This window comes from Hyperolius riggenbachi, chromosome 7, assembly GCF_040937935.1.
Source record: "Hyperolius riggenbachi isolate aHypRig1 chromosome 7, aHypRig1.pri, whole genome shotgun sequence".
Lineage (NCBI taxonomy): Eukaryota > Metazoa > Chordata > Amphibia > Anura > Hyperoliidae > Hyperolius > Hyperolius riggenbachi.
In genome coordinates, this window is record NC_090652.1 from 172,350,874 (window position 1) to 172,364,691 (window position 13,818).

The 13,818-nt window shown below is 47.1% G+C and overlaps 1 protein-coding gene across 1 annotated transcript in view; it reads left to right on the forward strand.

Moving 5' to 3' along the window:
- Positions 1–13,818, forward strand: part of CARD11 (caspase recruitment domain family member 11) — a 586,831-nt gene that overhangs the window by 141,850 nt on the left and 431,163 nt on the right. Inside the window, exon 5 of the mRNA XM_068244905.1 lies at positions 12,546–12,725. Coding sequence (XP_068101006.1) covers positions 12,546–12,725 — 180 coding nt within the window. The remainder of the gene's footprint in view (positions 1–12,545; positions 12,726–13,818) is intronic.

A 13,818-nucleotide genomic window follows, 5' to 3' on the forward strand; every position in this document is an offset into this window, starting at 1 on the left:
AGATTAGCAATGGAACAAGACAGGGTTGCCCTTTATCCCCCCTCATTTACATTCTCACGCTTGAACCCTTCCTGAACGCGATAAGAGAGGACAGATCGATTAAGGGAATCCAAATTGGTGCTCACTACCATGTGGTAGCTGCATTTGCGGACGATCTCTTGTTTTTCCTACAAGACCCATTACGTTCCCTTCCTGGTCTAATGCACAGATTTGACGACTTTGGGTATATATCAAACTTGAAAATAAACTTCCATAAATCCGAAGCTCTAAACGTTACTCTAGATCAAACTGTGGTAGGACTGTGCAGAGCGTCGTTCCCTTTTGCCTGGGCAGATGGCAGACTGAGATACCTGGGGATCAATATCACCCAAAACCTCAATGACCTCTATAAACAAAACTTTGAGTGGGTGGGGACTGCGTTGAAGGCCGACCTGTTAGAGTGGGGACAAAAAAAAAGCCTTTCCTGGTTTGGACGCATGGCCTCTGTAAAAATGAACCTCCTTCCTAGATTTCTCTATATCAGCCAATGCTTACCGATATCACTGCCCCCGACTTACCTGAGAGACCTTCAAAAATATATTAATACATTTATCTGGGGAAGTAGACCACCCAGAATAAAAAGAACAATACTTACCTCTGCCAAGGAAAACGGGGGAGTTGCCCTGCCGGATCTGTGTGCATATCATGTAGCATCACAACTCTCCAGGGTTGTTGAGTGGTCGAACCACAGGTGTCCTAAAAAATGGGTTCTCATTGAACAAGAAACCGCTGAGAGAAAAGCACAAAATATTGGATGGTCAGATGTCCCGAAAGCGATCCAAAAGACCTGGGTCAATCCCTTACTCCTGGCCACAATCAAAACAATGCGAAAAATACTCCCTTCCTTGGGCCTATCCTCTTTCCCAAGTAAGATTACCCCATTAGGTGACAATCTAGCCTTCTTACCAGCCCTCGAGGTTCCTTTCCTCAGAGACTGGCCAAAGGATGGTTGCCCTAGAATTAAAGATTTTGTATCAGGAAATTCAGTCAAATCTTTTGCTGAGATGTCTGTGCTGAGAGAGGGTAAGGTCCTTAATCAATGGCAATTCTTCCAAATTAGGCACTTTTTGAACTCTCTTAAGCAAAAATTTAATTGGGGAAAAACACTTACTGCTTTTGAAGAACTAATAGTAGCTGAGGAGAAGCCGGGCCACCTAATTTCTATTTTGTATCAGATGGTAGTACAGAAACCAAATGCAGATAAATTTAACTTTCAGAGATACTGGGAAGAGGACCTGGGTGTAGGTTGGGATGATGAGCACTGGCAAAAGATCTTCATTCTGAATCACAAGGGATCCTTAAATGTCAACACCCAAGAGATGGGTTATAAAATTATTTCACGCTGGTACAGGACCCCATCCTCCCTACATAAAATTTATCCGTCAGTTCCTGACACATGCTGGCGATGCGGCTCACCGGGAGGCTCACTTCTGCACATATTCTGGTCATGCCCACTAATTAAACCATTTTGGTCACAGGTCCATCGAATCATGGAAAAAGTTTCATGCGACCAAATTATCTTCTCACCAGATTCCCTTCTACTCCACAACACGATGGAATCTATTAAAGCATACAAAAGATCCCTTGTGATTCATATGGTGAATGCGGCCAGGGCCCTGATACCTGCGAGATGGAAAAATTCTACCCCACCTTCAGTGAAGGACTGGATCAGAAGGGTAGACTCAATTGAGAATATGGAAAAATTGATACACATGTCTAATGATCAAAGCGAAAAGCACTCATTGACCTGGATGGTGTGGTTTGACTATCAATGTACGGATGAATATAAGAATTTTTTGGCTTCTTAATCAAGTGCTAATGTCCCTATAGGCGAATGGGTCCAACTGTCATTTCGGTAGTAAGACACTTACCACTTCTCTTCTTCCTCTCCTTACTGTTTCCCGTTTATTCCCTCTTCTCCTTTCATACTTGGGTACATGGACACATAGGCAATTAATGCTAGTTGGTAAAATTGAACACACCTACTTTGACTACAATTAGCGTAACTCATCTGCTGTCATATGAGAAGGACTGGTTATTAATGTTTAGTGTTTCCTGGGCCATTTCGCTTTTCTTTTTCTTTTCCCTTTGTTTTTACCAAACAGGCCCCTTTGGAACTTTGTTGGAATACATATGCGACCAAATCCATTCTTTTGAAATTGTCAGCTGTATGGTGTTTATTCTATTGTATTGTTACTTTCTTTTGCTCAATAAAGCTTGAAATTGTGAAAAAAAAACAACCCAGGCCTTGCATGAGGACAAGAAGCGTGCGGATAGCATGCATTTTGCCGCCATGCAGTCATAAATGTAATAAAGATAAGAGGTTCCATAAACAGGGACCGGAAACGCTAACCCAGCAGCAGCACACGTGATGGAACAGGAGGAGGCGCAGGAGGAGAAGGCCACGCTTTGAGACACAACAACCCAGGCCTTGCATGAGGACAAGAAGCGTGCGGATAGCATGCATTTTGCCGCCATGCAGTCATAAATGTAATAAAGATAAGAGGTTCCATAAACAGGGACCGGAAACACTAACCCAGCAGCAGCACACGTGATGGAACAGGAGGAGGCGCAGGAGGAGAAGGCCACGCTTTGAGACACAACAACCCAGGCCTTGCATGAGGACAAGAAGCGTGCGGATAGCATGCATTTTGCCGCCATGCAGTCATAAATGTAATAAAGATAAGAGGTTCCATAAACAGGGACCGGAAACGCTAACCCAGCAGCAGCACACGTGATGGAACAGGAGGAGGCGTAGGAGGAGAAGGTCACGCTTTGAGACACAACAACCCAGGCCTTGCATGAGGACAAGAAGCGTGCGGATAGCATGCATTTTGCCGCCATGCAGTCATAAATGTAATAAAGATAAGAGGTTCCATAAACAGGGACCGGAAACACTAACCCAGCAGCAGCACACGTGATGGAACAGGAGGAGGCGCAGGAGGAGAAGGCCACGCTTTGAGACACAACAACCCAGGCCTTGCATGAGGAAAAGAAGCGTGCGGATAGCATGCATTTTGCCGCCATGCAGTCATAAATGTAATAAAGATAAGAGGTTCCATAAACAGGGACCGGCAACGCTAACCCTGCAGCAGCACACGTGATGGAACAGGAGGAGGCGCAGGAGGAGAAGGCCACGCTTTGAGACACAACAACCCAGGCCTTGCATGAGGACAAGAAGCGTGCGGATAGCATGCATTTTGCCGCCATGCAGTCATAAATGTAATAAAGATAAGAGGTTCCATAAACAGGGACCGGAAACGCTAACCCTGCAGCAGCACACGTGATGGAACAGGAGGAGGCGCAGGAGGAGAAGGCCACGCTTTGAGACACAACAACCCAGGCCTTGCAGGAGGACAAAAAGCGTGCGGATAGCATGCTTTTTGCCGCCATGCAGTCATAAATGTAATAAAGATAAGAGGTTCCATAAACGGGGACCGGCAGCGTTAACCCAGCAGCAGCACACGTGATGGAACAGGAGGAGGCGCAGGAGGAGAAGGCCACGCTTTCAGACACAACAACCCAGGCCTTGCATGAGGACAAGAAGCGTGCGGATAGCATGCTTTTTGCCGCCATGCAGTCATAAATGTAATAAAGATAAGAGGTTCCATAAACAGGGACTTGGTTGGGGTCCAGGAGTGTTGCATAGTCGTTTCCAATCCAGGATTGATTCATTTTAATTTGAGTCAGACGGTCTGCATTTTCTGTGGAGAGGCGGATACGCTGATCTGTGATGATGCCTCCGGCAGCACTGAAACAGCGTTCCACATAACGCTGGCTGCCGGGCAAGCCAGCACCTCTATTGCGTACATTGCCAGTTCGTGCCAGGTGTCTAGCTTCGATACCCAATAGTTGAAGGGTGCAGATGGATTGTTCAACACAGCTACGCCATCTGACATGTAGTCCTTGACCATCTTCTCCAGGTGATCGGTGTTGGAGGTGGATCTGCACGCTTGCTGTTCTGTGGGCTGCTGCATGGGTGTCAGAAAATGTTCCCACTCCAAGGACACTGCCGATACCATTCCCTTTTGGGCACTAGCTGCGGCTTGTGTTGTTTGCTGCCCTCCTGGTCGTCCTGGGTTTGCGGAAGTCAGTCTGTCTGTCGGTGTACAACTGGCTAGAGGAGGGGGAGGATGTCAATCTCCTCTCTAAAGTCTCCACAAGGGCCTGCTGGTATTCTTCCATTTTGACCTGTCTGACTCTTTCTTCAAGCAGTTTTGGAACATTGTGTTTGTACCATGGATCCAGAAGGGTATAAACCCAGTAATTGGTGTTGTCCAGAATGCGCACAATGCGTGGGTCGCGTTCAATGCAGTCTAGCATGAATTGAGCCATGTGTGCCAGAGTCCTGCCAGAATCCTCATCATCCTCTTGTGAGCGTTGTGATAGTTGTTGTGATGCATCATAGTCGTCACCTTCTTCCTGGTCTGCTTCTGCTGACCATTCGCGCTGAATTGTGGAAGTGCACCGCTCTGGCCCTCGTCAGTGGTGGCATGAAATTCCTGCTCCAATTACAGCTGTTTCTCCTCCTCTTCTTCGTCATAGCTGCTGGGGCCAGCGTTTCCTAAAGCGGATGGCCTGATGTTGGTACCATCACGCTGATCGTTTTCTCCTTCAGATTCCCCTAGTTGCATCATGACAGCTGTTTCCTTGATTTTCAACATTGACTTCTTCAGTAAACACAGCAGTGGTATGGTAATGCTGACTGAAGAGTTGTCACTGCTCACAAGCAACGTGGATTGCTCAAAATTTTGGAGGACTTGGCAGAGGTCCAACATGTTGGCCCAATCGGATCCACAGAAGCTTGGCAGCTGTCTGGATGCGCCTCGGTACTGCGCCGTCATGTACTGGACCACTGCACTCTTCTGCTCGCAAAAGCGGGCTAGCATGTGCAGCGTAGAATTCCAGCACGTAGGGACATCACACAGCAAGCGATGGTGGGGGAGATTGAAGCGCTCCTGCATCTTGGCGAGTGCCCCCGAAGCAGTACTGGAATTTCTACAATGTTTGGCCACTCGTCGCACCTTCAACAGAAGATCGGCCACGCCTGGGTATGTCCTCAGGAACCGCTGAACTACTATGTTCATCACGTGCGCCAGGCAAGGGATGTGTGTCAGCTTAGCCAACCTTAAAGCGCGAATGAGATTACTCCCATTATCACACACAACCATGCCCGGTTTCAGGTCCAGCGGTGCCAGCCACAAATCTGTCTGTTCCTTTATTCCCCTCCAAATTTCCTCCCGTGTGCTGCTTATCCCCAAGGCAGATCAGCTTCAGCAACGCTTGCTGACGCATGCCAACAGCTGTGCTGCACTGCTTCCACGATCCTACTGCTGCTGGGTTAGCGTTTCCAGATGAGGTACAGCTTTGAGATGCGTTGGAGGAGAAGGAGTCAGAGAGGTAGGTGCTGCTGTTATTATCCAGTGGGAGGGACGGCGGTGCAGCTGTTTGTGGTGTGGGCAACACCCGCGCCGTAGCAGGTGAGGAATCGCTGCCAGGCTCCACAAGGTTCACCCAGTGCGTGGTAAGGGAGATGTATCGACCCTGGCCGAACGCACTCGTCCAGGTGTCAGTGGTGAGGTGAACCTTGCAGGCAATGGCATTCTTCAAGCTTCGGGTTATTTTGCTGATCACGTGCTCATGCAACTCAGGGACTGAGTTGCATGAGCCATCCGTAACGTGGGATGGCCACTGACATCATGCCCTTGAAGCTGTTTGTCTCCACCACTCGATATGGCAGCATTTCGCAGGCCAGAAGCTTGGCTATGCTGGCTGTTACTGCCACGGCCCGGGGGTCATTTGCTGGCAATTTCCTCTTGCGCTCAAGCATCTCCGAGACAGACAACTGAACCGTAGGGCTGCACACTGAACGGCTGTTGGTTGTTGTGTTTGATGACTGGGAGACCTCAAGAGCACTATTCCGGAAAGTGACAGTGTCAGCGTCGTCTGATGTTTGTGAATGTTGTTGTGAACCACGCAATGGCTGGGCTACTGCTGCTGCTGAGGAGGGTCTGGTGGTGAGTCTGGTGACCCCAAGGGAGGCAGTGTTGCTGCTGGTACCCTGTCCTGGCGGCCACAGAGTGGGATGTTTGGATACCATGTGGCGGGTCATGCTGGTGGTGGAGAGGTTGTTAATATGTTTCCCCCTGCTCAGGCGGGTCTTGCACACCTTGCAAATCACCATGGTACCATCCTCACTGCAGTCTTCAAAGAAAGGCCAGACTTTGGAGCACCTGCCTTGCTGGTGATTTCTGTTTGCGCCTCTTTTTTGTCTCACTTGAACTTCCACGCTTGTGGTGCCTGAAATTTCGCGCCGCCTACCTTGTGGCACAAGTCGAACTCGTGCAGCAGTGGGTTCTTCAACAGACTCATCTGTGCTGCTGCTACGACGGCGATGTTCTCCTTCACATACAAAATCTGGGTCTCTGTCAACATTGTCCATACCCTCCTCCTCCTCTTCCATCTCCTCAAATCCGTCATATGTGATTGTGGGCCGCCGCCGTGGAGTAGAGCTCCCCACAACAACCTCTGCGCAGCACACTCCAACGTCGTCTTCAAGATCTTCTCGGCTGACCTCCTGCAATTGAAACCCCTCCTGCCCAACTTGCTCTGGGATTTGGGTTTCCGAGTCCTCCTCGGACTCGCCTTGCATTTCAGTGCGCGGTGCATTTCCCACAGTCAATGGTTGTGAATCCGGGCACAAAATTTCTGGCAGTTCCATTGACCTTTGAAAGGTGGAAGTTTGTTGGGCTGGGAATAGCTCCTGCGAATACCCCATTGTGTCCTGAGGAAATTCTTCGGACTGGTTATTTGGCAGTTGTGTGCGTGGTGTCGCTGCCGGTTGTGTCTGCTTTGTGCCCACTGGCTCCTTGTAACTGGCTGAGGACTCGGACCTCGTGCGTGATGTGCTGGTGCTGCTTAACCCACTGCTGGACGCTTGAGAGGTCATCCAATTAATTATCTGGTCCTGTTCTTTTGGATTTGTGAGGGTTGATTTCCTGGACAACATGGGCGGTATTGAGTGGGTTTTCTTCGGTGCTCCACTGTGGCCTGTACGTGAACCGTCAGGGGGAACACCTCTTCCCTTGCCCCTCCCTCTTTCACAGGATTTCTTCTTCATTTCACTTATCCGTAAAAGTACACGCTGACTGTCAGCAGTACAGTAGCAGTACAGAAATGCTATACAGTGGCGGGTGAGCGGTGTACTACTATTCCCAGCAGCGACACAGAGCACAATGCTATACAGTGGTGGGTGAGTGGTGTACTACTATTCCCAGCAGCGACACAAGCACAATGCTATACAGTGGTGGGTGAGCGGTGTACTACTATTCCCAGCAGCGACACAGAGCACAATGCTATACAGTGGTGGGTGAGCGGTGTACTACTATTCCCAGCAGTGGCACAGAGCACAATGCTATACAGTGGTGGGTGAGCGATGTACTACTGTTCCTAGCAGAGACACAGAGTGGCAGTAAACACAATGCTATATAGTGTGGCTGAGCGGTGTACTACTGTTCCCAGCAGCGACACAGAGCACAATGCTATACAGTGGTGGGTGAGCGGTGTACTACTGTTCCCAGCAGAGACACAGAGTGGCAGTAAACACAATGCTATACAGTGGTGGGTGAGCGATGTACTACTGTTCCCAGCAGCGACACAGAGTGGCAGTAAACACAATGCTATATAGTGTGGCTGAGCAGTGTACTACTATTCCTAGCAGCGACACAGAGCACAATGCTATACAGGGTGAGCGGTGTACTGCTGTTCCCAGCAGACACACAGAGTGGCAATAAACACAATGCTATATAGTGTGGCTGAGCGGTGTACTACTATTCCCAGCAGCGACACAGAGCACAATGCTATACAGGGTGAGCGGTGTACTACTGTTCCCAGCAGACACACAGAGTGGCAGTAAACACAATGCTATATAGTGTGGCTGAGCGGTGTACTACTATTCCCAGCAGCGACACAGAGCACAATGCTATACAGGGTGAGCGGTGTACTACTGTTCCCAGCAGACACACAGAGTGGCAGTAAACACAATGCTATATAGTGTGGCTGAGCGGTGTACTACTATTCCCAGCAGCGACACAGAGCACAATGCTATACAGGGTGAGCGGTGTACTACTGTTCCCAGCAGACACACAGAGTGGCAGTAAACACAATGCTATATAGTGTGGGTGAGCGGTGTACTACTATTCCCAGCAGCGACACAGAGCACAATGCTATACAGGGTGAGCGGTGTACTACTGTTCCCAACAGACACACAGAGTGGCAGTAAACACAATGCTATATAGTGTGGCTGAGCGGTGTACTACTATTCCCAGCAGCGACACAGAGCACAATGCTATACAGGGTGAGCGGTGTACTACTGTTCCCAGCAGAGACACAGAGTGGCAGTAAACACAATGCTATATAGTGTGGGTGAGCGGTGTACTACTATTCCCAGCAGCGACACAGAGCACAATGCTATACAGGGTGAGCAGGGTACTACTGTTCCCAGCAGACACACAGAGTGGCAGTAAACACAATGCTATATAGTGTGGCTGAGCGGTGTACTACTATTCCCAGCAGCGACACAGAGCACAGTGCTATACCGGGTGAGCGGTGTACTGCTGTTCCCAGCAGACACACAGAGTGGCAGTAAACACAATGCTATATAGTGTGGCTGAGCGGTGTACTACTATTCCCAGCAGCGACACAGAGCACAATGCTATACAGGGTGAGCGGTGTACTACTGTTCCCAGCAGACACACAGAGTGGCAGTAAACACAATGCTATATAGTGTGGCTGAGCGGTGTACTATTATTCCCAGCAGCGACACAGAGCACAATGCTATACAGGGTGAGCGGTGTACTACTGTTCCCAGCAGACACACAGAGTGGCAGTAAACACAATGCTATATAGTGTGGCTGAGCGGTGTACTACTATTCCCAGCAGCGACACAGAGCACAATGCTATACAGGGTGAGCGGTGTACTACTGTTCCCAGCAGAAGCACAGAGTGGCAGTAAACACAATGCTATATAGTGTGGGTGAGCGGTGTACTACTATTCCCAGCAGCGACACAGAGCACAATGCTATACAGGGTGAGCGGTGTACTACTATTCCCAGCAGCGACACAATGACCGGGGGACCCTGGCTAGCCTGGCTGGAGAGAGAACTACCCTGCCTGCCTACCCAAAGCTAAACCCACAGACAAATGGCGGAGAAATGACGTGGATCGGGTATTTATTTACCCGAACCACGTGACCCGTTCGGCCAATCAGAGCGCGTTCGGGTCCGAACCACGTGACCCGTTCGGCCAATCACAGCGCTAGCCGAACGTTCGGGTAACGTTCGGCCATGCGCTCTTAGTTCGGCCATATGGCCGAACAGTTTGGCCGAACACCATCAGGTGTTCAGCCGAACTCGAACATCACCCGAACAGGGTGATGTTCTGCAGAACCCGAACAGTGGCGAACACTGTTCGCCCAACACTACTCTAGTGAGATTGCCGTCAGTGATCTTACTACAGAGATACAGCGCCACCCGGAGGACGGAGGGAAAATTGAAGCGCTGGAGCCCAGGAAGGTGAGTGAGTGCTGGGGCTGCTGCAGGCATTCTGGTGGCATTATTTTTTCCCTGATTTTAGGGTCTGAAACGTGCTGAAAAGACCCTAAAATCCAGAAATAATTATACCGCCAGGGAGGTTAATTCTTTGGACTTACGAACTTCATAACCAGAATTGTTCTGACAAAATTGCGAAATAACTGTAAGGAATAGCTTCAATGTCATTCTTACACTGTAGGATTGAATTCATTGCTGTTGTTTTTCTACAGCATGGTGTTTTTACTGTATTCCCTTTCACCTTTAATTCCACATCCAAAAATGTCATGTTAGCTCCTCCCCATTCACCTGTGAAGGACACATTACAAGCATGATTATGCAGATAGTTAAATATTTTTAAAAAGTCTGTCTGGGGTGAATCCTCAGATGACCGACATGTCATTCATGTACCTTGACCAAGCCTCTTCCCCCTGATTGAATGATTTTTCGTCCTTTCATAATGGCCACTGCAGTCTCCATAGGTTTCGAGAAATTTGCCTATACCACTCCCTTTCGAACTTGAAGACATTTGAAGATAGCACCCACTCTAAGAGAATTCCGACAAAGGACACACACAAATAGTCTTCAGGGATTTTTTTTTCTATTTAATACCTTGCAGATTTGTCAGGATCTCTCCTGTAGCATGTTCTGTTGCTTGCAGTGGATCTGCAACTAGGCAGTTCCGTCTTGTCTGCTTGCATTCGGTTGCGCAGTCTTATTGTCATTTGCAATCACTCTGCAGTTCAGAATCGGCCTGAATCCGTCAGCCTGAATACCGAGCACGAAGACCGGGACAGCGGCGGGGAGCGGAGTGGTCGGCGTGGGACAGTCGGCTGCAAGGGGCTGGAGAAAGCCCCAGGTGAGTAAAGCTCATTTTAGCGATTTTCCCTGATAACTCCTTTAACTCTTTTCTGACTAATTTTCTGTCCTTCAGCTCCTACCATCTATGAAAGCTGCAGGAATAAATGCTGTTTGCTTCCTTTTCATTGCTATACTGTCACTTTAAAAGACACCTGAGCTGTTACTACCTCTATGCTAGTGTGTATGGTTTGGCACCCTAGTACTTTCCTGTAGCAGTACAGCATTGTACCATCTTAGCCTTCAGCAAAAGCAGAGAGTTTTGAATCAGGATACCATTTATTAGCTTAAAAGAAAAAAAAAGAGCAAGCTGTCTGCTAATAAGCCTTCTTCAGACTTTGTTCCCGTATACTGTCAATATGTTAGAGCACACCACCATATGTACATTTAGCATTCAAAAGAGATACATGGATGTTTCAGCAAATATAAATAAATGTCATTCAGATGCTTCAAAATGGAGCTGAACTCTTGCACAGGACAGAAGGAAAACATAGAGAAATGCACCCTGTATGTATTTTGGGAGTGTGTCTAATTCCCCCTCATCTGTGTCTGATCACAAGTTGGAATTTGATCTTTCCCCTGTGGAATTTGATCTCTCCCCTGACTGCCACAACAGCTAAGCTCATTCCAAAGCACAGGATGTTAACAATATGTCTGCTTCCATGAAAGCAGGAAGTAGACACTGCCGATTTATTGCAGGATTTGTATCAGCTGTAACAAATACATTTTTTCTTTAAAGGTTATTATGTTATTGTGTATCTTTTAGAGCAGAGAGGAAATTCTGAGTTCAGGTCCTCTCTAATTACAATAGAACATCCAAAGTGGGTCTTGACAGGATGTTTGCTACTTACCTGTTCTCTGTTTTAGATGGGCTTCTCTCCATTGCACTGCTTTCTCCCCTGTTTGTGGCTCCGACTGCAGCGAGTCGCACAGAGGACAGAGAAGCAGTGCATGCTCTGGCCACTCGCACTCCCTGTAATTTTCCGCTCCTGCTCAGATGTGCACAGCAACCAAGGCCAGTATAGTGTTATGCATTCTTAAAGAACCGGTCATACATCAGCATCATTTCTCAAGTATGCATGCCCAGAACACTATCAGCTGCTGTGCACTTTTAGGCAGGAGTTGTGAGAGGACAGAGCATCCACTGATTCTTGTTGAATGGGGGGGCACAGCAGCACAAGTGAAATGAGCCCATTTAAACCAGTGATCGCTAGTCAGAGTGTTGGACAGAATTTTTTTTTTTTTTGGGGGGGGATGGGGCACAATTGGTGACAGCAGGCCTAGGGCACTGGAAAGTACAATTCCGGCCCTGACCCCTGCAGCTAAAGTAGCGCAACCCCTGGCTTCGAAGTACAAGCACTCTGTTGGGGATAAAAGAAGTGCACTCATTCATGTTTGCCCACAAGAATGCACCTTCAATGCTGACCCGGAAACAGTTTTTGGTTTGGCACAATTGTCAAGATGGAGATGTGCTAACTTTATGGGGTCATAATAAAGCAATGGCAGCATCAATTTACTATGGATTTCAGGTATTGCCTCAAAGAGGCATATCTTCTGTAAGATGATTAGGTTTTTTTGGAGGCCATTATTTTGAATTCAGGTTTGCTTTAAGCCTTTTTTACAGAAAGGCTTGTGATCAACGGCAGGAGTGTTTCAACCTTATTAGGATAGGGTCACACTTGTGGCTGCTGGAAAACAGCTGACTTTCCGCATAGGGGAATTGCATGTGTTGTGCAATAAAAAGCAACAAGGTTGGCGTTTCCCCCTCCCCCCTCCCCCTGTGGTGGAAAACCGCACAATGCTCCCAGTGCACTGCAATTGTGCATCGGAAAGCATTATGTGCATTTTCGCATTACGGAAAACGCTTGTGATTTTTGCCAAGTGTGCTCCTAACCTTACTGTACTCCAATGTAGACGGCGTCTGGGATCCTTTTCAATTATTGAACCGATGGGGAGCATCACAGGATGAAAACAGATTGTCTGTCACTGACTGTCCCCTAGAAAAATGTATAACTATTTCCAGTCACAGAACTTTAAAAACATTATTTTAAATAAATGCAGATTGATCGCCTGAAACACCATTTGAATAAAGTGGAAGAAGAATGTAAACTGGAAAGAAATCAATCCCTTAAGCTAAAAAATGACATTGAGAATCGTCCAAAGAGGGAGCAGATGATGGAGCTTGAGCATGAAAATGAAATGTTAAAGATAAGGATACAAGAGTTTCAATCAATGCTACAGGTGAGTTTTTTTCTTTTTAACTCGCATACATTTTATGAATCCAAGAAAATAGGTTATAGGATATGAAAATAATACAGTAATAAATAATACAAAAAATAAAGTAAAAAGTAAAGAAAATAAAGATAGCAGGCTGCATATCCATCTCAATATTGTTGTGTATTTATATAAAGCTGACATATTTGCAGCACTTTACAGACTACAGTCATGTCATAACTGTCCTTCAGAGGTGATTACAATCTAATCCCTATGGAAGACATAGTCTACAGCCAAGTTTTTGAGGGGGGAACAACTTACTTAGTATGTGTTTGCGTTTTGGGAGGAAACCCATGCAAAAGTTGGAAAAACATACAATATCCATGCAGAAAGTGTCCTGAAAAAGATGTGAATAGGGATGAGCTTTAGAAAACAAAACAGCGTTGTATATGCAGGCTTTGGCAAAGGTGAATAACTTGCTCTGGTCGCCGGCTCTTCCTCCTTCACAACCGGATGAGCAAAGCATCCGTAGGATGTAGAAGGGTGTGGAGCACTGTGGCCATAGGTGGTGACTGAGGTGAGTTAACCCCTTCTGCCAAATCCCACATCTAACAAACATTCTGTTCCAATTCAGGCAGAACACAGTTTCTCTTTTGAAAGCTCATCCCTAGACGTGAACCAGGAATGTATTGCTGTAAGGTGAGAGTTTTAACCCCACTATGCTACCATGTTGCCCGGACAAGGTTGTTACTTCACACATGCAGCATTACTGGTTTTCTTTGAAAAATGGTAAAATGATGGAACAAGTATACCTGTCAAGAACAAACTATTCATCAGCAGTGAAGAAAAATATTCAGAAATACCTTTTGATTTAAAGAGCACCTAAACTAAACATCAGATAAAAAATAATAATAATTGATGTCCATTGCAATACATTATAAATAAGAAAGCTAAAATAATAGCCTTCTACCTTCCCTTTCTGCTATTAGCTATTTCAATGCTTAGGTTAGGTGTAGAGTGCCTCCATTTTTTGGTTCACCTTGTTTACCTGGCAACAAGCTCTTTCTTTGGTCCCTACTTTTTCAGGATCTTTTTGTGGCGCAGTTTCATCTGCACAGAT